At 35.2% G+C, this 25,763-nt stretch overlaps 1 protein-coding gene across 6 annotated transcripts in view; it reads left to right on the top strand.

Annotated features, from left to right (window-relative positions):
- Nucleotides 1-25,763, top strand: part of METTL15 (methyltransferase like 15) — a 210,663-nt gene that overhangs the window by 159,021 nt on the left and 25,879 nt on the right. For 4 of the 6 annotated variants that reach the window (XM_032283687.1, XM_032283685.1, XM_032283684.1 and 1 more), the window contains exons 5-6: nucleotides 7,714-7,905; nucleotides 11,843-12,021. In XM_032283687.1, the coding sequence (XP_032139578.1) occupies nucleotides 7,714-7,905; nucleotides 11,843-12,021 (371 nt within the window). Of the gene's footprint in view, nucleotides 1-7,713; nucleotides 7,906-11,842; nucleotides 16,507-25,763 lie in introns of those variants that run through there. The other 2 variants (XM_032283690.1, XM_032283689.1) reach the window with 2 other exon arrangements.

The raw sequence follows: 25,763 nt of genomic DNA, 5'->3' as shown, positions 1-25,763 counted from the left end.
CCTGGACCACAAAAAACTTCCTTTTATATCAAGCACCATAGAAACCATGGGAGTTTTGGATTTCTGTAGCCAAGATGGATGAGCACTTATTAACTACAGGATGCCCAACCTTGTGAGTAGATTGACTTTTATAATTTGTGGGGCAGTTTGTTCCTCTTATTACACTGTATGTCCTTATAAGAATGATGAAGTTCCATGTTAAATTCTAATAAGTACACAGTAAGTGGTAGCTATTCTTATATCAGCAGCCTCCGATATATACTAGAGCACATTAGTCATTTGTAGCAAAATAGATTCATAACTTGTACTACAAGTTCAAATGACTTGCCAGTGTCAGTATTAACAGTACTTATTACAGCCAGAGAACCTCAGAAATGGCTGCCTACAGCTAAGGAATTGTTTGCATTCCACTGCTGCATCGCTTGACTTTTATTGGGGTTGGATTGAGAAACTGTTCTCATTTAGCAAATGTTCTGCAGCACAAGCAACATTCTACTTACATCGGGAGAACACAGAATGATACTTTTCTGTTTCTTGTAACACTTGTGAAATGCACCCGCAAAAAGACTGAAAATCAAAGTTTGAAAGAAAAAGGAAGAATGGAGGAAAAGAAGTAAAGGAAAGAAGAGAGAAATGAAAGGGGAGCGAGCGAGAGAAAAGCGGGCATGTAATCTGCCTATCTTGGAAAATTAGCCTCAACATAACTGCATATATGAGTTAATGAGCAGAGTCTGAAGTTATGGCTGAGTTTTCAACAATTGGTTAGCAAACTTCATGGATGTGTCCTTCACTCTGAGAACAATTCAGTTCTAGAAACACATAACTGATGTAGCATCAGAAAACTCTGTCTTAAACACATTTATTTTGTGGTGGTGCATAATGATATTTTTTTCATACTTCCATACTTGTACATCATAATGCTGAGTTTTATACCACAATGATTATTACATCTTCATTATTTACTTATAGTGAGTTATGAAACTATATGAATATTTTCTGTTAAACAATTAAGCATGAAGACATCCAAGAAATGCAAACATCCTCTATAAGATCTTATGTTTATTTTACAAGTACATTAGGTTTAAGCAGGATAATAAGTAAAATGTGTAAGGAATTAAGACTGGACAGTAGTGATTTGTTACAGGCTTTTGCTGCAGTATGAAGAAGATTTCTGTGGTTAAAGATAATCCCTGAATCCTAAAAGGACTGGAGAAAATGCATAAGACAAAACTTGTACTTAAATTTTAAAAAAATTAGCAAAACTGCCCAAGTACAATATGGAGGAAATAGGCTTAGCTGCAATGTACATGAAAAAGACTAAAGGGATTTAGGCAGTGTAAGTCAACAGTCTGAAGTAAATTCTAAAACTAATTTCACCTTGAGCTCTATTAATATAACTAGAACAAGGGAAGCAAGAATTTACTTTATTCTTGCTGATCATTATGGAATTCAGATCTAGTGACATAGGTAGACTGGAACACATTCAGAAAAGAGTAGACAGCATGGAGAAGATTTTTTTTATATGGAGAATGGCTAAAGAAACAAGATATACATGGTGATATGGTTTGGCTCTGTGTTCCCACCCAAATGTCACCTCAAATTGTAATCTCCATAATCTCCATTTGGCAAGGGCAGAACCAGGTTAAGGAATCCAACCTTGTAGGCGGTTTCCCGCATGCTGTTCTCGTGATAGTGAGTGAGCTCCCACAAGATATGATGGTTTTACAAGCGTCTGGCATTTCCCCTGCTTACACTCTCCATCTTCCCGCCCTGTGAAGAAGGTACCCGCTTTCCCTTTGCCTTCCATCATGATTATAAGTTTCCTTACAATCATGAGACCTCCACAGCAATGCAGAACTGTGAGTCAACTAATTCTCTTTCCTATATAAATTACCCAGTCTCGAACAGTTCTTAATAGCAGTATGAGAATGAACTAACACGCATGGTTTAAAGCAGGCTTGTCCAACCTGTGGCCAAGGGTCCACATGCAGCCCAGGACAGCTTTAATGTGGGCCAACACAAATTTATAAACTTTCTTAAAACATTATGAGATTTTTTGTGTGTGTGATTTTTTTTAGCTCATTAGTTATCCTTAGTTTTAGTGTACTGTATGTATGACTCAAGACAATTCTTCTTCGTCCAGTGACCTAGGGAAATCAAAAGATTGCACACCCCTGGTTTGGAGTAAAGAAGACTTAAAGAACATGATAGGTATATTAGTTAGCATATTTTCAATTACAAGTAAAATGATAACCCATCAAACTTTTAAATAACAAAGATAATTTCTGGGTTCTTAAAACTTCAGGGGTACATTGTATTTTAGATGAGGCACAATTCAGTGGCCTGGTTAATCTTTCTCTCTACTTTGCTTTCTGCAATGTTGGCCAAAATTGGCTGCTACCTTCTCCTTCCTTGGGACAATTTAGCTGCTGGTTTGCTAGCAGTAATCAGAGCTATGTGCTGCTTCTTTCATATCAAGCAAGTGTTCGAAACACCTTTTTTTCCCCAGTAGCTCAGTGGAAAAAAGAAGAATCTTCTTTCCCCCGACCCCAGGAAGTATCTCTTGTATCTCACTGGCCAGAGTTGTGACTTGTGCCAATTTCTGAACCAATTATAGTAGACCATGGGGATAATGTACACGAAGTAATGTAGCTAATCAAAAATCTACCTCTTGACGAGAGATATTATATCTATCAGGCTACTAGGAGAAACAGAACCAATAGGAAGTAGATAAATACATGTATATATGTATATAAATATATATACACATATGTATGTGTATATATATATAATATATATATATATTTACATACACATACATATGTGTATATATATTTATATACATATATACATGTGTATATACATTTATATACATATATACATGTGTATATACATTTATATACATATATACATGTGTATATACATTTATATACGTGTATGTGTATATTTATATACATATAAAATATATATGTGTATGTATATATGTGTGTGTGTGTATGATATCTTATTACATAAAGAAATTCATTTCAAGGAGTCAGCTCACCTGATTGTGGGGTCTGGCATATTTGAAATCCGTAGGATAGGCCAGGAAGCTAGAAACTATCTGGTAGAAGCTGATGTTGCAGTCTTGAGGCAGAATTTCTTCTTCCTCTAGGAAACTTCAGACCTTTCAACTGATTGGATGAGGCACGTCTACATTATGTATGTATGTATTTATATATGTATGTACATATGTATGTGTTTATTTTGAGATGGAGTTTCACTCATTGCCCAGGCTGGAGTTTAATGGTGCGATCTCAGCTCACTGCAACCCCCGCCTCCCAGGTTCAAGCGTTTCTTCTTCCTCAGCCTCCTGAGTAGCTGGGATCACAGGTGCCTGCTACCACAGATGGCTAATTTTTTTTGTATTTTTAGTAGAGATAGGGTTTCACTATGTTGGTCATGCTGGTCTCAAACTCTTGACCTCAGGTGATCTGCCCACCTCAGCCTCCCAAAGTGCTGGGGTTGCAGACATGAGCCACCATGCCTGGCTGCACATCTACATTATTAAGAATAATAGATTTTAATTAAAGTCAGGTGATTGTAGATATTACACATATCTACAAAATACCTTCCCAGCAACACATAAGTTAGTGTTTGATTTAATAATTGGGCACTATAGTGCCAAGTTGACAATAAACTATCATGGGTATGATCAATCTCTCCCAAAATATGTGACTGCAATTTTGAGTTGCTTTTGGAATTGACAGATTGGCAACTAAGGTAGCCAACAAATATCTCTTAGAGTAGCTAACAGTACATGTATGAAAGGCTGCTCTGGGGACTGGGTTTTCAACTTGCTTAACATAGGGGAATACTAGGGAAAAAGTTATAGAAATAGTGATAAAATAGCTATCTACTAAAAAAGAACTGTTTAACAAAACAGTAGTGAGTTCCTATTACTGAGAATGTTCAAACGTGAGCTAAGGACTATGGTGTAAGACCCCAAATTAAGGCCCAGTCATTACGTGTTCCTTAACTTCTTGGGAAAATAGTGTTTTGCTTAAGTGAAGTTCACGAGAAAACAGGTATAATTTTATTTTATTCTTATATTAACATCAAGTAGTACCTGAGATATGTCTGTCAGGATTCTCCAGAGAAACAGAACTAGTAGTATGTACACACACACACACACACACACACACACACACAGTATATATATATGACTGTATACATGTATATATGTAAAAGGAAGAATGAGGATATATATATATATATATATATATTCTTTCCAACTATATATCTATATATATATAGATATTCTTTCCAACTATATGTATATATATACACACACACACACTATATATAAAACACTATATATATATATATATATATATATAAAATGTGTGTGTGTGTGTGTGTATGTGTGTGAGTGAGTGTGTGTGTACATATTACTGGTTCTGTTTCTCTGGAGAATCCTGACATAATATCTTAGGTACTATTTGATGTTTATTTATAACAACACACACACACACACATATATAGATATATATGTGTGTGTGTGTGTGTGTGTGTGTGTGTGTGTTGTGTGTATATATACAACATATATATAAAACTTGTATATATATATATACACACGTTTGATTATGTATATATAACATATATATATTATATGTGTGTGTGTGTTCATGAGGCATTTTATTTGTAAACATGTATTATATCTCTAGAGAAAGAATCTCAGGATTTTTCCCCTGTGTGTTTTCTTCTTGCTTCTTCATGGTCCATGATACCAGCTGAGACTGAGACTGTCAGTACAATGAAACCAACCTGGCAGGATGGAAGCAGATTATTCTGCCATTTTTCTAGGTCTTTGAGTTGCACATCAGATCTGGGGCTGATCGCTCCACACTTGTTTGGCCTGCTTGTGAGGTTCACAACAATTTTCCCAACTCTGTGATCATCAGTGATTTCAAATTCGCCTATGTAACCATGCTTCATTATCACTGTGAGAAACCAGACAATAACTGGAGCTCGGCCTAATAAGAACCTGGCATTTACCTCTCTTTCCTGCATTGTTGATGCTCTTGAGAGCATCAGCTTTTGAGATCACATCCATGTGCACCATTGTGGTGGTGTGGAAGGAGCTGTGATTTATATTTTTAACATATAATACATATATATATATATATATATATATAAAGAAATTATTTTTCTCTCAAATAACCTAGCCACAAATTCCTCTCCCCACTATGTTCTTACAGATAAGGTTACCTTGCCAAACAACCCCTTTTTATCAAAGGGATCAGGCTGATTTCTGCTTATGCCTCCCTTAGCAGTTTCAGTTCCTGCCAGCTCAAGGAATTATCCAAACAAGCCAATCACATCCTTCTAGAAACCCAGGGGCACCCAATCTCTTAAAATCTACTTCTCACAACCCCTGGTTGTCTACTCTCTTGCTGAGTATAACCCCCATGTGACCCTGCCTGGCAAGTAATGTCTTCTTCCCTTTGGCTGGGAGGGGAATATACGTGATTAATAAACTTCAGCCTCAGAAGACTTGCATGCAGCCATTAAACATATGAAAGAAAAGCTCAGTGTCACTAATCATTAGAAAAATACAAATCGAAACCATAATGAGATACCACCTCACACCATTCAAAATGGCTACTATTAAAAAGGCAAAGAATAACAGATGCTGACGAGGTTGCAGAGAAAAAGGAACGCTTATACACTGTTGGTAGAAGTGTAAATTAGTTCAACCATTGTGGAAGATAGTGTAATAATTCCTCAAAGACCTAAAGACAGAAATACCATTCAACCCAGCAATCCCATCACTGGGTATATACCCAAAGGAGTATAAATTGTTGTATTATAAAGACACATGCACACATATGTTCATTCACAATAGCAAAAACATGGAGTCAACCTAAATGCCCATCAGTGGTAGACTGGATAAAGAAATGTGCTATATATACATCATGCAATACTACACAGCTATAAAAAAGAATAAGAACATGTCCTTTGCAGGAACATGAATGGAGCTACAGGCCATTATTCTTAGCAAACTCATGTAGGAACAGAAAACCAAATACCACATGCTCATGCTTGTAAGTGAGAACTAAACGATGTGCACACATGGACACATAGAGGGGAACAACACACACTGGGGCCTACCAGAGTGGGGAGGGTAGGGGGAAGGAGAGGATCAGGAAAAATAACTAATGGATACTAGGCTTAATAACTGGTTGATGAAATAATATGTACAACAAACGCCCATGACACAAGTTTACCTATATAACAAACCTGCACATGTGCCCCTGAACTTAAAAGTTAAATAAAATAAAAAATAAATTAAAAAAAAAAAACTTTTGTTTCATCTGGCCAGTGTTGGGCTAGATGAATTCCTGTTTGGCCATCTCAACAACCTTAGAATTGGAATCCCTCTCTCACCAATGGTGTATACAGGAGGTACTTAAAACAGTGACTATATCTATGTAGTCTCCATGTTTCTGCCCACTCACCTAGCAGTGATGTTGGATTGGGGAAAAATACAAATATTAGTTATGTAATAGTAATAAATGACTTGGGAGTTGCCTTTCAGTAGTAAGATTCTGTTATTTCTATGTTTCCAATGCTAGTATTGGCATTTTTATTCTCCAAATAAAAACAGGGCAATTTGTTCATCATTCTGTTAGTGGCAACCATCAGATTATTTTGTAAACTGTTTGTATATCTTTTCCTCGTAGCTCAAAACACAAAAAGTCATGCTTTATTAATCTTTATGTACACTCCCAATAACAATGCTTGACCCATAGCAGATATTCAATTACTTTCTCCATTGGAATTTTATTAAAAAGTTACTAATGAACTGTGAAGTTCACCTTAAACAACATAACGTATAAGTAAACATTGTAAATGTAAATTCTCTAACACTGTTTGAAATCCAAACTCACTCTACCCACCTTTAAACAGAGGGAATGATGTCTTGAGAGTATTGCCCAATCTCTTCTCATTCACTTTCCAAAATGCATGCTAGTTGCCTTAAGGCTTCTGAAGAACCCTGAAGGCAGCATCTCACTTTGTGTAGGACGAAGCATTAGTATAGCTACAAGGTGATCCCAACTCCTGTCTGTCTGTTGGTTCTGAATGCTCCATTGACTTCAGAATCCCTGCTGAGAGATAATACATTGCTTCTGCAAGAAGGCATTTATTTTAGTCATGGTTTCATTCCTGGAGTTTATAGCTGCATACCCTTTTCTAAATTATAGGAAAAACATGGAGAAAGCTAAAATGACTGGACTGAACATATTTGACATCTTTTTTATGATTTCTATTTTATTATTGTATTTAAATTGACTTACTCATTATTCTTTTGATAGAATGACATATGCTTCTTTCTCTACCCATAGATTTAAGAATTTTTAAAGAAGATTTGAAAGACCTGGTTTGACAAAAGAATTTTTCTAACTTAGGAGTATATTGTATCCCTTCACAAAGATATACAATAAATTGTGTTTATCAGCAGTAATAAAATTACATTAAACCAGCTCTGGTGTTTGAAACTCAAGATGTATAGTTTCCATATCCATGTCTTTATACAACACCAAGCACTCGGTAAATATATAATGGTTAAATCATGTAATAATAGAATGTGCTCTCTTCCATTGATCATAGACTTTAGAAAGACTTTAATATAACAGAAGTGTTTTCGCTATCTCCTGGGTTTACCCACAGTAAACAAATCCGAGCTATGCTGGGCCGGTTCAGCCAGGCAGAAACCTTATTAATGAAAGCTGAAGTGCAGCCAGGGACTTTTGATGGAGTTCTTATGGATCTTGGGTGTTCCTCCATGCAACTTGATACTTCTGAAAGAGGTTTTTCCCTTCGGAAAGACGGCCCCTTGGACATGAGGATGGATGGTGACAGGTGAGTATTGATAAAGCATTTCTTCTAACAACAAGAAATCAATTTGTCACAAATGCTCTGAATTTAATTTTTTTAAGACTACAAAATTTCCAACACATGCCTAGACCTAACGCCACCAATACATAATAAATCAGTTTGTTCGATGCTCATTATACACATCAATGTTTCTCTGGATTTGGGATGTTTAAAGAAAAACAATTACTACCTTTACATAAAATAGTGAAGAGGATAACAAGGATAACTTTCACTCGGATTATCTTTTTTACTTACACAATATAGGTTTTAGAGTGTTAACCAATATCAATAAATATCATGATGCTGAAACAATGATTCCATTTTTATGCATGCCCAACTGTGTCTCTTGTGAGAAGCCAAAAGAACTACATATATTTAATGCATCCTCTTTTAGAATACACACACACAAAAAAAGGTAAGATCTTAGAGGTCAGCAAGTGTGTTTTGTCCTGTCTTGTACAATCACTTTGTTTGAACCTTCTCCAGAGAATCTGCAATTTATGGTACTATATCAAACATAGTCCTATACATAGGATATCTTTTAACCTCCTCTTTCTGGAAATACTAGAATTTATTTTCCATTATTCAAATATATTAAATAACACAATCATATTCTAGGAAAGTATAGAAATAATTTCTTTCTTTCTTTCTTTTGAGACAGAGTCTTTGTCACCCAGACTGGAGTGCAGTGGCATGATCCTGGCTCACTGCAACCTCCTCCTCCCTGGTTAAAGTAATTGGCATGCCTCAGCTTCCTGAGTAGCTGGGATTACAGATATGCACCACCATACTTGGCTAATTATTTTTGTATTTTCAGTAGAGACGGGGTTTTGTCATGTTGCCCAGGCTGGTCTCAAACTTCTGACCTCATGTGATTTGCCTGCCTTGGCCTCCCAAAGTGCTGGGATTAACAGGCGTGAGCCACCATGCCCAGCCAACAATTTCTTTGTATTTATTGTCCAAATTAATGTTAAAAGCTTAGATTAGGACCTGTGTCTATTCTCAATACTGACCTAGGGAATGGACAGCCTGTACTTGTAAAACTTAACTGTGCTTTTCTCTCTCATATCATGCCTCATCACAAACTGCTTTGTTTTGTGGTAATTATTCACATATAGCGTTTTTCCCTATGTTGTGATATGACCTGTTAACTTGGCACATGACCTATATTTGTTGGGACCCTGTTGTTCCCAAGTGTTTTACCTTCTTTTGCACATGTTGGCATTCACAGAATGAAGGGTATAATTATAAAAGAAAATAATAAAAAGCATTTAAAAACAAGTAACTAATAATAAAGTTCAAATATATTCTCATGTGTGGAGATGGAGGTGGTTGTGCAGAGGTAATAAAACATCAAGCCAGTTTCTGAAATACAATGAACAAAACTTCTAGTTACTAGTAATAAATCCCATATTGTTAAAGACTTAGCAAATTATAGTTTGTGAATCAGGGTCCCTGAGGTTTTCCCAAGAGCTTGAAAATAACATTGACACTAAGAATTAAACTCTTAAATCAATACCTAATGGATGAGTTGTGTAAATATATCTTAAAATGTTGAATGGCTTTCAGATAGATAGTATAGACTGTAACTTAATCAAAAATGACAACATACCTGAAGAAAGTATGTGACCTTTGAAAAGGGGGAGTTGATTAACATGAAATCATTGAAAAAGAAAAGTCATAGATGCAAATATGTGCAGTGCTAATCCAAGTGGTATATGTTTGCTTTGGCTACTCCTGGTCAAAAAATACGGCCTGTTAGTTCCTGAAGGGAGAGAGTATCCCTGTGATGAAGACAAATGCAAGTGACTTCCTTAACCAGTCACCATTTAACAGTAGAGTATTAAAACATAATTTATTCTGTGCTGATCCCAATTTCAACAGCAGCTTTCAGATTACAATAAGTCTTCTCCTGTGGAAGCCGCAGAAATAAATTCACAGCTTCAGGAATTTGAGAGTCTAGTTCTGTTAATAATTATAGTTTTCACTGGAAGATAATAAATTATCACTTGTGTTTATATTTTCTTAGTCACTGTAAGTCAGTGAACTCTGGAGGACTGACAAGATCAAATCTATTAACCTGTAGTTGGAGGGCAGCTCTTGGATCTTAACTCCTTGACCATATGAATGCCTATTCTCAAGCTGCGTAGCAGCCTGCCAAACCTTCCAGTGTTGTACCTTTCCAGTGCAGCACTATGGAAACTATGCCATCAATCACTGTTAATATAAGAGTAAGAGAAAATTATGTGTATTGTCCAATTATTTATTCAGAGTAAAATTATGTGTGTTGAACAAAATGCTTTTAAATTTTCTTATTTAAAGATAGAAAAGTATCATTAAAAACTGCTAAGTACATCCATACTCATCATAAAATTCTCTTGGTAAAGCTGGACTGTATCCTATGTATAAATTTCTAAATTTCACATCTTTAACAGAGTTAATTCAAATGCTCAGTGGTTTGAGCATTTGAATTCACAAATAGGTCAGGTTTAACAGGGATTTTTTTGTTTAAGCCGCGAATTATGCCTTGCAAATTTATGAGTGAGAAAGATCTAAAGGGCAATGGCATGCATTGAGCATCTCTTATGTTCCAGGCATCATATTTCTGTTTTACAATATGTATACCAATAATTGTTCAAACAATTCTATAAGTTAAGAATTCTTACTTTCATTTCATAGGTTAAAAATTGGGGCTCTAATAGGTTAAAAATTATACTCAATGTGAGTAGCCGGGCCAGGATTCTAATTCAGATCAATTGAACTCCAAAGGCCAGATTTTCATCCTGAAAACTGAAGAAGCAAAGTCTACTGATACAGAAATAGGGCTACCTTAAAAGATATTCATTGTTCTGTGGGTTTAGTGGCAGACCTACATAAAAACAATTATTGTAAGATCTGAAAAGCAAGGTTTGGACAAAAAAGAGAGACAAAGAGACATCAAGAGAGATGAAAGAGATGACAAATCTGGGGACAAGCCAAGGACCACAAAAAGATTTTCTCCTGGAGGCACTAGACATGTTAACAATGTATATTTTAGTATTTTTAAGGAGAATTTCAGGTGTATCTTGGCAACCCCACTCTGGTTGGACCCTTAGGTCTTCAAGCTACCATATTCTTGTTACTTGTAAATACTCACAATGTGTTACCAACAATCAATCCAACATATTAACTATACGAGAAGTAACTGTACCATTAGCAAAGCTATTTTTCTAATATGTAAGGTCACAATTAGCTTATCACTTAGAATTCTTTGGCCTATTTCTCTAAAGTAAACAGGAATGGTCTGACAGAGTGAATGTCATTTCTGACTATAATTTATTTTATTTGACCAAAGGTTTGTATTTTTTTATTTCTCCTCCACCTAAAATTACTATCTAGACTTGATCAATACTGCCTCTTGATTACCGGGTTTTACCATATGGTGATCTTTGTTATGGAGGAATGAGCAAATATTGTTAAACATTTGAATAATATGCATTATTGCCATTAAGGTTGTTTTGAGTTTTATGAGGGAAACTGACCAGCAGTATCTTTTTGTATAGATTTTCTAAGTTCAATTTGTGTCTACACAAGTAATCAGTTATTTTACAGCCTCAGATTTAGTCAAGTTCTTCAGATTTAGACTCGTTTAAATATCATCAACATACCTTGTATCATTTCTGTGTGAATTAAAGATAAAGGTTAGTATAATATTTTAACTTCCTGCTGCCTTGACCTTGATAAATATCACAAACCATCACCATTGCCATAATGATGAGTATTTGAAATGGAAAGTCTATTTCATTTGTTTAAGGTTTCAGTCTCTGACTTTAAAACCTCGTCTATGTGTATATGTCTGACTTTATATCTCAGTACTCTGAAGTTTCACCTCTTGTCAGTGAAAACTGACGTCAGTGAACTAATTGGCTCTTCTTGTGCATAGGTACCCTGACATGCCCACTGCTGCTGATGTTGTGAATGCTTTAGATCAACAGGCACTTGCATCTATCCTAAGAGCATATGGGGAGGAGAAGCATGCCAAGAAAATCGCTTCAGCAATTGTTCAGGCACGCAGCATCTACCCCATTACCAGAACCCAGCAGCTTGCCAGCATCGTTGCAGGTAGCCTCATTAATTCTCAACAGTACCTAAGAGAAAAAAATTATATTTTCATGTGTGTGTGTGCGCTTGTGTGTATGCATGCATGCACATACATGTATGTGTGCATTAATCCCCCAAACTCCCAGAGGGATTCATTTGTACTTGAAATCACGCAGGTTAGAATCTTGCCTATCCTTTTCCAATATCAGTTTTCTTTTGCTTTTGCAAGCTTCTCCCCTTCAAAACCTCTCCCTCACATAAAAAGTTTTTTAAAATGTACTGTAGTTTGATAATTTGTGTAATGTGGATTTTTTTAACATAAGATAATGTATCATTTGTGCCTACCAAGGTGAAACATGGAATGATGAGCCAAAGGATTTCTTGATCCATCACAATGGTTGATAAGCACCCTGTATAAGATCTGACATTACTTCTCTTAGCTTCACATTTCTGCATTTTAATATTTTGGGCAAAAGGAGAATTGCATTGCCCAAATGCTAAAATAAAATCCAGTGACTCATATTTCTATTCTAAACAACCAGCTAACAAAGGGTATGTGATGTATAGGTTATTCCACTTTGTGAATGCTAACTAAATCAGCCTGAGGGGCTTATTGAAACGTTTCATCTTTTCTGCTATTCTGCTATTCACCACCATAAACCTCTTGAACCTAACTCTAGCTAGGAGGCGCTTTTATTATGGTCTTTCTGTTTGAAGCCAAAGTTGTTTCACAGCTGTGTTCCATGATGAAAGTTTTCCAAGGTAAAACTATAACTCTTGCAGTTATTTAACAGAATTCCAATGGTAAATTCTTCATCTTGTTGGACCATCTGAAACCCTATATCATTTTTATTTACCAAATGTGTTAAGGTATTTTTCAATGCTTCCTATTAAATTACTTAAGAAGTTTTTTAAAAAGGAATATTTGTGTAACTTATAAAAAGAACGTTTTAGCTGCCTCTTTCTTAATATTATCCATAGTTTAAGGAGTAAAACTTAATTATAAATTCATTTAGATCAGTAGGATTTAGAGATCATAGCAATTATTTTATTACATAATTAAATAAGATTATATCCTACTTAGTTATTATAATAAAATATAAAGAGTTGACTAGCCTTTAATTTTTTAAGCTGCATACCTCAGGGGCCTTCAAACTTACCATTGAGATTTTTTTGGGCAAGTTTAAGAAGAGAATTCTTGTGGTTATATGAATATAAAATATTTCATTTTTTTTCTCCTCAAAAAAGAGCTTATCCAAGCATGTTGACATTAAAGTCACCCTCTGGTATTCCTTTTCTTCTTCCTACTCCGTACTCAGTAACACATCTCCACAGCATCCTTTCTGTAATTCTTTAACTACACATGTTATTTTCTGTCTCCCATATTGGAAACAAAAGCAGTGAGAAGCTATATTTTTTATTCATAAACAAATCTAAAATTGGTGCTGAAAATGAGGACTTGGGACTAGAGAGCATCCTAGAAATTGTCCAGTCAGAAAACCTCATCTGATTACTAAGGAAACTAAGGCTCAAGGAGGATCAATAGTTTGCTCAGGGTTATAGCCTAATTAATGACGGAGTTAATAGTGGTCTAGAATTTGGAAGCTCATGAATTTGAGGCATAATTGAAAATCTGCCTTTAAGCTACCTTTTCTGTCTGTGCATCCTACTTTGTAAACTTGGAGAAATAACACTGTGGCATTAAGTAGAAAGTATGTGAAGGTGTACAATTGGATCAATTTAAATACTTTCAGAAAGATTATGATATGAAAGCACATTGAGCTATGAGAAATAATACAATAAAAGTGAGAATATTCATATATGGTAAATAAAACCTCATTTTAGTAAATGCCATTAAAACATCAAGTTACCTGTAATGAGGCCATTTTTATGTCTTAAATATCAGTCTATAATAATAAAACTTTATTAATAATGTGATTTTTCGAAAAAGGGAAAATCAAAAATGTGTTTTCATTTTGTGCTCATTTATTTAAAAAAATAGTTTGAGAGAAGCTGCTCTATACTTGGCACTATGCTAAACACTAAAGAGCGAATCAGGTATAATCTCTGTGTATATAGTTTATAGACTAATAGATTATAGTCAGGGAACTAAATAAAAACATCATGTAATAACTTCTTACAGTGAAAATTCTCTTTCTTATTTATTATAATCAAGAGCTATGATAATATGGTCAATAGAAAATTTGATAAAAGCAGAGAATTATAGAACCTAGACAAATATGTGTGTGTGTGCGTGTGTGTGCGTGCTTGGGTTTTAATTGCAACTTCACAAAGTCAGTCTTAACAAACCACACCCATGGCATAAGTCCTACAAGTTCTGGTTATAGTTTTAGTAAAATGAAGTAAGACTTTAAAGGCTTTGCAAAGCAATCGGAATGATAATTTTTTCTAGATTTTCATGATCTCATTTTAGTCTTTTATAATTGCCTCACTCATACCTAATCTGATTGAATTTTTTAAGTGATTCACCTTTAACAGGGGTTTCCAAAGTTTCCAACAGTGAACATTCTGGGCTGGAAGTGCACAGCTCTTTTGATGGGACTAGAACTGTATAGAAATACCAGAGAATCCAAAGAATAGGATCCTACCCTCACACAGTTTGTTTAACAGAGAAAAGGGTTAAATCTGTCAAGTCCAATAAATCAAGAGCTGCTATATAAAGGAAATATGAGGTGCAATTGGTAGGGCACAGGTTCCTGTATGGGTTTCCTAGGGCTGCTGTTACTAAGTACTACAAACTTGGTGTCTTAAAACAACAGAAATTTATTCTTTTACAGTTTTGGATACCTGAAGTCTGAAATCAAGATGTTAGCAGGGATCTAGGGGAAAATCCTTCCTTACTATTCCTAGCATCTGGCAGTTGCCAGCAATCCTTGGTGTTCCTTGGCTTGTAGATGTATCACTGTTTCTGCCTCCATAGTCACTTGGCGTTATCCCTGGGCATCTGTCTTTGTGCCCAGAATTTCCCTCTTTTTATAAGGATACCAGTCATGTTGGATTTGGGGCCCTCACTTAATCTAGTGTATCCTCATCATAACTTGATTATACCTGCAAAGACCTTATTTCCAGGTCAGATCACATTTATAGGTTCCGGGTAGACATGAATTGTGGGGGACTCTGTAAATCCAGTATAATTCCTAAGCAATATGTTTGTTTAACAAACATGTATTTTGGCAAGATATAAAGTGCAGTGGCTATATTTAAATGTGTTTTCTGATTCTGATAAATTCATACTAAATATGTTCAAAACTATCAAGCACTCTAGGAAATATGCAGCACAGTTCTTGACACATATTAAAATACATATGAATGGAAATATAAATCACTTTCTTTAATTTCCAAAAGCTAATAATTCAGTAGGACAAGGAAAAACAATGCACTTGGAATCACACACTCAGTGGGATCCTGTAAGTCAGATAATTAAGCTGTAAACTGTATAATATAAAGTTTGGTGCCTTTTGCTAGTATTGATAACTACGGTTCCAGTACTCTTCCATATCATGGGAGTTCTAAAAGACAGATTCAAGGCTCCAAGTTCGAACAGAGCACTGATAAGCATTGTGAATTACTTTGCAAATTATTCAAAGCGGTAATTTATAAGCAACTTACAAGAGAATTCCAAAAGCAACCTGTAGGATTTCACTGTTCTTATTACTACAAATGTTCATACATATACTATTCAGAACTACCAGCCATGAATCTTAATATAAATATTTAACACATTTGCAGTGTTAGATACAGTGTTCCTTACAAAAATGATTTATAAATAACATCCACATTTTATTAAGCATAATGTTTATTCTAATGTTCTAGCTAAAGAGTTAACAGTTCTAAAATCTAAGAGTTGCAAATGGCCTAGGGGACTCATCTAATCCCAAACTAGATTCTTCATCACCTCTAATAAATGGTCATCCAGCTTTAGCCTCTTCATCTTCATGTCTCTTACTCCCCATTGTATTCCAGTGAAGATGAGCACATTTCAGTCTGAAGTTGCCAGTTCCATAAATATAATACAGTCCTAGAGGCTTTAGAAAGGAAAGATTTCTTAGAATAAAGGCCAAACTCCTTTAAATGGAGTAAAGGCCAAACTCCTTTAAATGGTTTGCAACTTCCTTCATGAATTGGCTCCTACCTGTCTTTTCATCTTCCCCTTTCCACATAATAGTCTTTGTTCCAGCCATATTGAAGTTCTTGTAGTCTTTCCAGTACGCCATAGTCATTCACCTGCAGGCCTTGGATGTCCTTCTGCCTGGAATATTGACCTTCCTATTCTCTCATCTCCCTGCCCTACCCCTTTCCTTTTCTCTGGCTAATTTCAGCTCATCCTTTAGAGCTTAGTTGAAATGTCACTTCCTCACAAAGTTTTTTCCAACCCTACTCACATTAGTTGAGATGCTCTCCTATGTGCTGCCATCGTACTGTATCCCTTGTCTGGCACTTCTAATGTTATATCTTATTGCTTGCTTACTATTTAAATATTCCCCTAGGTTTTTTTTTTTTTTTTTTTTTGAGACGGAGTTTCTCCCTTGTTACCCAGGCTGGAGTGCAATGGCACGATCTAGGCTCACCGCAACCTCCACCTTCTGGGTTCAGGCAATTCTCCTGCCTCAGCCTCCTGAGTAGCTGGGATTACAGGCACACACCACCATGCCCAGCTAATTTTTTGTATTTTTAGTAGAGACGGGGTTTCACCATGTTGACCAGGATGGTCTCGATCTCTTGACCTCGTAATCCACCCACCTCGGCCTCCCAAAGTGCTGGGATTATAGGCATGAGCCACCGCACCTGGCCTCTCATAAATTTATGTTGTGCAACACCATTGCCAACAGCCACATGTGGCTATAAAGCACTTGAAATGTAGCTACTTCGAATTAAGAGGTGCCATAAATCTAAAATATGCACCAGATTTGAAGACTTAGTTTGAAAAATATATATAATATTATAAAAATAATTTTATCCTCATTACATGTTTAAGTGGTAATATTTTAGATATATTGGGTCAAATGTGATATTAAATTAATATTTTGCTTTTTAAATAATGGCTATAGAAAAATTTTAAGTAACATGAATCACATTGTGTCTTTATTGGACAGCATTGTTCTAGAATATAAGCACCAAGATTATAAGCACTGTCTTGACTTTTGTACTAAGTACTGTGTCCCAGCATTTAGCCTAATGTTTGACCCTTGAAAGGTATTTAGTAAATACATTTTTTAGATTCTTTTTTTTATCAAAAAACTTTTTTTAAGTGACAGGGTCTCCTTCTGCGGCCCAGGCTGGAGTACAGTGCTGCAGTCATAGTTCAAGGCTGCAGTGATCTGTGAGCCTCAAGCTGTCCTCCTGACTCAGCCTCCTGAGTAGCTGGGACTACAGGTGCCTGACACCACAGCAGGCTAATTTTTTTAATTTTTATTTTTAGAAATAGGGTCTCACTATGTTGCCCTGCTTATCTTGAACTCTTGGCTTCAAGCAATCCCCAACCTCCTGGCTCAGCCTCCTGGGTAGCTGGGATTACAGGTATAAGCAACTGCTCCTGACAATACTTTTTCAATGTAAATTTATATAGTTAACAAAATGCACATTTAGTCAGAAAATTTCTGCTTTTAGAATGTTTGGATTCAGTAAAATAACTTCAACATTAATTTTAAAAATTGATGTTCAGTCTTGTGGGCCATAAGAAGCAAATGTCCTCTTATATGGTTTGACTCTGTGTCTTCACCCAAATTTCTTCTTGTAGCTCCCATAATTCCCATGTGTTGTGGGAGAGACCCACGGGGAGATGAGTGAATCATGGGGACAGGTCTTTCCCATGTTGTTCTCATGATCATGAATGGGTCTTGTGAGATCTGAGACCTATACAAGCTCTCCTTGCCTGCTGCCATTCACATAAGACATGACTTGCTCTTCCTTGCCTTCTCCCGTGATTGTGAAGCCTCCACAGCCATGTAGGATTGTAAGTCCAGTTAAACCTCTTCCTTTTGAAAATTGCCCAGTCTTGGGTATGTCTTTATCAGCAGCATGAAAACAACTAATATATCCCCCACATTAACGCTAACATATGCAGGTAAGTTCAGAAACTACATTGCCCTGTAGTACTTTATTCATCTTTGTAAGTTGAAATGATACAGATTCCTATCTTATTCTTTAGGAATGCTGTGAAGAAGGATAATGCTTTGATAGAATATTTTCATTAATTAAAAATCCTTCATATTGATAAATGACACATGAAAACTCTCAAGCTCTTCAGGAGAAAGAAAATTTATGCACTTAATTTTGAAAAAATGGCTGTGGTCTGGATTTGGCAGAATTGATGTATATTTGATTTGCATAGTCTTCTAGACATTCCTTTGAATAAAGAAATCTGGGTATTTCCCTCATGAGGCTGGCTGCCCATATTTTATATCTGAGCTTTTTCATACTGTAGTGCTCTTTTCGTTCTCTGGTTGCATCAAGGAAATTACCAATTAAATGCTAACTAGTTTAATGAAAACATCTTTGTTCAAGTCTTCGTTCTACAACTTGCTGTTTGTGTGAACTTGAATAATTCCAGACCTCATCTTAAAATGGAGGCAAATAATAATTATAATAATCATTATTTTCATTAGTAAACAAAACCATGCTAATTATGTTTTGCTTAAATCAATGTTGAAATTCACTTGTAGTCTCAGAGCTCATGTTAAAAATCAAAGAAGTATACCCATCACTTTTCAGATCATTGGGATTTAGATTAAATAAAAATAAAATAATTGATAAAATAGATAATTGATCTCTAAACAATCAAAAAGTGACAGAAGGCTTCTAATATAATTATGTGAACGAGAGAAATGAGGGGAAGAAACTTTTTAGATATTTGTGATTCATGTTGATTATATGTATAGATGTATTCCTTTCCTGAAACTTTTATGTAACCTTTACTCTGACTCATGAACTGTGCACATGGCCAGAGCTTAATGAATGCTTGTTGAACAAATAAATCAATAAAAAGATACATACATTCTTAGCCAAAGTAAAATTGAAAATTCAAGGGAAAAAATATATAAGTCCTTAGGTGTTACTGAGGATAAACTGTACTTTTCCTTCATGTTGAAGAGGAAGACAACCTGAGTATCAAAGTCTTCCATATAAATTAAAGCAGCTTGAGGAATAGGTAAGACTTTCCAGGACATGGAATCAAAAATTCTCAAGTTTTGTGCCTGGTTGTACCTCTTATTTGTTCTGTGAACTTCAGTAAGTTCACTTACCTTCCCTGACCCTCATTTTCTCATCTGGAGAATAGGAATAACTAATCTTGCTATAACCAATAAATAAGATGGTATATAGGAATGTTCTCTGTGAAATTTAAAGTGCAAATATACTTGTAAGCATTTTTTTCTCTCCTCTGTATTCATAACTAAGGTAATTCAGAGAGTAAAGGAATGTAGTAGTTGAAACTCTGAGTATGGACTTCCATTTCCAGTTGTATTTTCTTGTTCATATCCAAGCAGTGTGATTTGTGATAGTTTGATCACTTCATTCCAAGATGTTCTTCCCTTAGGAGTTATGTGACTTTTAGGAATGAGAGGATCATCATCTTTTTCTGCACTGGGACATGTAATGTATATCCTTCCACAGTAGCATTGACTGCTCATGCCGCAACTTGTATCTGAAACCATCATCTTTTTTTTTCAGCATCATTTTGTTAATTCAGAGAACCTTCAAAATAAAATATAATGATAAAAATAAAATTTATGCTGGGCATGGTGGCTCACTCTATACTCCGAGCACTTTGGGAGGCCAGAAAAAGCAGATCACTTGAGTCCAGGAGTTCAAGACCAGCCTGGGTAACATGGTGAAACCCCAACTCTACTAAAAATACAAAAATTTGCCAGGTGTGGTGGCACATGCCTGCAATCCTAGCTACTCAGGAGGCTGTGGCATGAGAATAATTTGAACCCAGGAGTTAAAGATTACAGTGAGCTGAGAAGAGATTACAGTGAGCTGAGATCACACCACTGCACTCCAGCCTGGGTGACAGAATAAAACTCTGTCTCAAAAAATAATAATAATAATAAAATTTATTAAGAAATAGTTATTACCATCATTTTAGTTGGAACATAAACTTATTCCTGATCAAGATAATTTATTGTTTAATAACCTACATGTTGCTTCCTTCATTTTTCTCGAAATGTACTTTTTATACTAGCATCACCATGATCAAGAAATGAAAGTAAAAGTGTTAGAGTGTTCAGTTGTCACTCTGATGGAAAATGGCATGGTCAAACCTACAGTTGAATTTGGATGGCTTGCCAATATGTCATAGTTGTCATTGCCACTGCTATAATAATTACACTTATTCTTCTGTTTCAAATTTCTTGAATTCAATCTTTTACAAACTGTGTGTATAGTGACATGCTAACTAAATTATCAAATGACATTTCTTAAGTAAACTTATGTTTTATTTCTTATTTTAATAAGTAAGCCTTTCAAAAGACATTCTGTATATGAACTCCAACTCACAAGGGAATAGCATGTGGAAAAAAGAAAGAAAACCTAAATATTTTTTCCTAAAAGAATCTAGCTAGTCTCAGTTTGTAGCACCAAATGGGGAACAGGGAATGTTCCAATCCCAACTGACTGTGGCCCAACCCTAATTTAATGATAATAACAATGATAAATAATAATGCTAGTTAATACTGACTGAAAAAATACTAGGTACTATGTGAAATCATTTTCGTGTATTAACTCACTTAATCCTCACAGCAACCCATAAGGCTGGTACTGGTTTTATCCCCATGTTACAGATGAGGTAAGTGAAATATAAAAAGGTTAGGTTACTTTCTTGTCAACTAAAGCCGGGATTAGAAGCTAGTAATCTCGTTTTACACTCTGTGTTGTTAATTTTAACACAAATCTAGATCCCTTTCTTATGATTAAGGTATAACAGTGTTGCTGGAGAATGCTGACATCTCAGTCTTCAAGATATCACATACTCTCAGCACTTTATGTCATTTGATAAATACTATACATAATGGAGTCATGAACAAAAAGGTATGGGAAACCAGAAAAAGGAGAAATTTATTTTGATGAAGTGAGAAGTTAAACTTAATGAGGAGAGGAGTTGAGTAGAGGCTATAGACAAGGAGATCTTTGAGTTAGGCCTTTTAGGGCAAAAGATGCCTATTTATGGAAGAGTTACTGGCAACTAATAGAAACTCATTAATTGCTGACATGAAAAGATGAATGAACAAATAAATGAAGAAGTAGGTGGGATTTCAGGGGGCTGAGATGAGTAGAAGGCAGGCAATTCAGAGTCTGATTCTAGGACCAAATAGAATTCCAAATTCCTGGAATTCCTCATTATCTTGGGATCCCTTTTCCTAAATGACCTTGAGCTGGATCAGATTTTTGGGACAGCAATTTACTATAACCATGTACTGAAGATCTTCCTGATTCTGGCTGAATTTCAAACTGCTTCTAGAGAAAAAGAGAAAGGAAAATTCATCCTGTTACCTCATTGCTCCTTCTCTTATTAGTTTATACTTTGTGTACTTCTGCAAGTGAAAATTAGAGTAACCTGCTGGCATTGTACGTTTGACACATTAGCAGTTTTCACATTGATATTAATTCTGTGAAGATATACATATAACTACCTAGGCCACCTTTTCCTCCTTTTTATTGTCTAATAAAGAAGGAAGATTATTTGTTCCTTTAACTAGTTATTCAGAAACCTTAAGAATTTGATGGTAGATATTTATTTGAGAATTTAGATCAGGCACTCTTACATGTTATTTGTACTACTGTCTTGTTTTTGATATTTACATGGATTCAGAGCTTGTCTAGGTGGCAGGTACAATAACATGTTCTCTTTACTTCACCTGAAAATATTAAGAGAATCAACAATATACAGCTCTACTCCTTAAAGTAGTAGTGTCACACATCAGCTATTATATTTTTTGTGTGTTTCAGAATGTTCTTTGAAGACAAGCATATGCTTTCACTTTTAAAGTTTAAAATGTTCAAATTATCGTAAAAGAATGTCAAAGATAATTCCTAATTTTAATGGATTGACAGAGATGAAAGATTACATTTTTAAGGCTAGGAGGGAATAATGGAAGAAAGAGTAGTTTTGATGTTTAAACTTTGTTACTAAAAATTAAGAATAATACTTCCAAATTATTATACATTGCATCTTTTGCTTTGTGGTTGAATTTGAAAAACTACAGAATATCTAGAAAATGTGTTTCTTAGAATTTTTAAAATAGGAATTTATGTTAACTTTTAATATATTTTTATCCCTCTTGTAACTCTTCACTTTTATCAAAAATATTAGCAGTTTCATCATTCCCCAAACATTTTAATTGATTTTAATCACTGTAATCTTCATTACTGTATATTGCTTAGAATCACTTCTACTGTATTATAAATTGTAGAATAGATCACCTCTGTTTACATTTTTTGTGTGTAATGGCATATAGCACACAGTAAGCAACAAGAAATATTTGCTGGCTTCCTACCTCTCCTAATACATAATTATCTATTTAATGACTTCCTTATCAATTGGACTACAGACTATATGAGAGGAAGGATTAGATGTGTTTTCTTCATTGCTGCATCATCAAAACTTGATATACTATTTGTCTTAAAATAGATGCTCAATCAATATTTCTCTAATGAATAAATGAATGGCCATTTTTTTATTGTTTTGATGTTTACACAATGGGCTCAACCAGGGACAAGTAGTAAAGAATGCCTTTTAATCAACAAGTTTCTTCAGCATATAGCCACTTAATATTAGGTAGACTTAGACCTACAAAAATAAGAGAAAACGTAAAAATTGTCTTTGCACTTGTAATATCTTTCCTGTTCTCTTAAAGGGTAAATTGGGCTCAGTATGTCATAAAATACAGAGTTAGTCTTCTGTAATTTCAGTTTTCTTATTAGCAAAGTAGTGAATTTGACCTAGAAATACCTATTTTATATACACATTATGTATCCATTTAACCATCAGATATTTATTCTGAGTCTACTTTGTGCTAGGCACTGATGAAGGCACATAAAGATGAAGACAAATACTTTACCTTCTAAAAATTAACCAAAAAATGATATTTCCTAGTTAGCAGACTTCATAGTATTTATTTGGCTATAGGTATATCTTTACTGATTTCTTAGCTTATAATATTTTCATGAGTCCTATTAATTTCTGAGATTAATTTTCATCCTATCCAAGTACATATTTTAAGATATTTTTCATGGAGATAAAGACAGAGTTAGACAAATTATGAGAGTATGTTGCTACATTTGTCTCACTGTATCTTTATTTTGTTCTCAGTTTTGAGTGATGCTTAGTTGGGTAGAAGTGATAGGTTTATGATTATTTTCATTTGGTACTTTGAAGATATTATTTCATTATCTTTTCACATCTATTGTGGCTAATGAAAAGTCTGCTTGTCATTATTTTATAGTTATTCGTTCTGTTTCTCTGGTTACCTTTAAAATTTCCCTGTCATTTATATTTAACTGTGATGTGCTTGGTTGTGATTTTGTTTTTATTGGTCTTGCATGAAACAGAATGAGCTTCTTTACCACTTCTATATTCCTGAAAATGTCAGACTTTATTTCTAACCATATTTTTTCCCTCCCATTTTCTCTACTCCTGTGCAGCACGTTTCTTGTATTTCCCACATCTTTCTAACTCTGTGTTTTAATCTAGGTAAGAAATTTTACTTGTTTGAACTTAAGATATATCTAATCAGCTGTTTAACCCATTTGTTAAATTTTTTAATTCACTGGTCACTCCTAAAGTTTTTTTTTTTTTTTGAGACAGAGTCTTGCCTCGTCGCCAGGCGCCAGGCTGGAGTGCAGTGGCGCAATCTTGGCTCACTGCAACCTCCGCCTCCCAGGTTCAAGCAATTCTCCTGCCTCAGCCTCCCGAGTAGCTGGGACTACAGGCGTGCACCACTACGCCCAGCTAATTTTTGTATTTTTATTAGAGACGAGGTTTCACCAGGTTGGCCAGGATAGTCTCGATCTCTTGACCTTGTGATCCACCCACCTCAGCCTCACACAGTGCTGGGATTACAGGCGTGAGCAACCACGCCCAGCCTAAAATTTCTATATTTAAAAGTATTCATTTTATTCTTTCGTTATGGTCTCTATTGTTTATTTCAAATCTTACTTCATTTAAAACATAATAAATATATTATTATTTCATATTTATGTTCTCTTAAGTCTAGTACTTTCTGATTTCATCTGCTGATTTTATGTGTGTGTTTGTGCATATGCATATGCAAATATAGTCAGCACTTCTTCAGACGGTTTTCATATAAACATCCCCTTTGGGTTTAATGCTTATTTCTGCTTTTCTTCCCTTCCTTCCTACATATTCAGCTACATATTTAGCCAAGCAAAAAGTGTCATATTAGGCTTCTTTAGGTTGTAGAAGTCAAAGTTGTATTTAGGCAAACTTAAGTAATAAAGGATTATTATAAGCTATACATGATAATGAGAAGGGAAGAATAATGAGAAGATTATTATAAAGCTACACATGTTAATAAGAAAGATAGCTATCTCAGCTCCTGCCTGGTCTCTGAGAGACTGGGAGGCAGCATGAGGATTGTTCTGGATACTGATAAATTTAGCAACTAGACTTATTTTGTAGCCTCATAGAAGACATCTTATATATGCTTTTACTATGGATTTCAGTTTTTGCTTATTTTGTCTACTGCTCCTGTTTACCTCCCTCTTTTCCTCCCTTCTTGTCCCCCAACCCCTGTCTGGCATTCATGCACTCTGTGATAAAGAATCTAACTTGTTCTGTAGTTTTCCTTGTTTGGCAGGTTTTTTACCTGCTCCATTTAAAATGGCTGCCTTAAAATCATAGGGATGTTAGATTTACATGATAATAGCATGGTAACCAAAGATTAAGCACTGCTTAAGGCAGTACCTCTTATAGAATAGACACCTCCCCAGGGTTGTAATTTTTTAAGTAGTGCTTCAAAGAAGAAAGAGTTCTCGAAATTAGCTATAACTGTTCATAAGTTTCTTACTCTCCTTTAGAATAATTCAGCTATCTTATATGAACCACATGGACCCTATAATTTATGTCTTTTTTAGTATTCTTTTGTTGAGAGGGCTTTTTAAATGACAGTTATTCTATAATATCACCAAAGCATAATAACATTTGCATTGAAACCTCTTCATCACTAAAGTGTCTCTCTTAGCAGGTTCATCAGATAGATAAGATAGATGACTGACTGACTGACAGACAGACGACACATAGATAGATAGACAGACAGATAGCTAGATAGATAGATAGATAAACATGTATACATGAATGGCAAGATGGATAGCCGTTTGATCAATCAGTCAATAGATAGTTTGATCATAGGTAGATCGATAGATACATACATAGATGGCTCTGGCTCAGACTTATATTTCCAAGCTGTACTCCCTCATTTGTAGTGGTCTGCTCCGTATATCTGCCAAAATTTCATGTCAATACTTCAGTCTCAAAATGTACGGTGTTGAAATCTTCAGTATATTCTTCATCAAAATCATCTCTTCTTGGCTTTGTTGTCCTTAAAGTAATATCTGGCTTCCATTTGGTTGCTGCCAACTACCTGGCTGATATACATATCTCGCTTTTGACTCATCACAAATCTCACTCTTGACTCACCCCACCACTGTTGACTGATAAACCTCCTCCTTAAACTGTTCTTGGTTCTTGGTCCTCGTTTGTTTTTCACTTGTTCTGTACCTGCCCA

Source organism: Sapajus apella, unplaced genomic scaffold, assembly GCF_009761245.1.
Source record: "Sapajus apella isolate SASKATOON/1434 unplaced genomic scaffold, GSC_monkey_1.0 scaffold14, whole genome shotgun sequence".
In the NCBI taxonomy this organism is placed as follows: Eukaryota; Metazoa; Chordata; class Mammalia; order Primates; family Cebidae; genus Sapajus; species Sapajus apella.
Note: the sequence above shows the minus strand (reverse complement) of the source record. Positions and strands in the feature narration are given on the sequence as shown.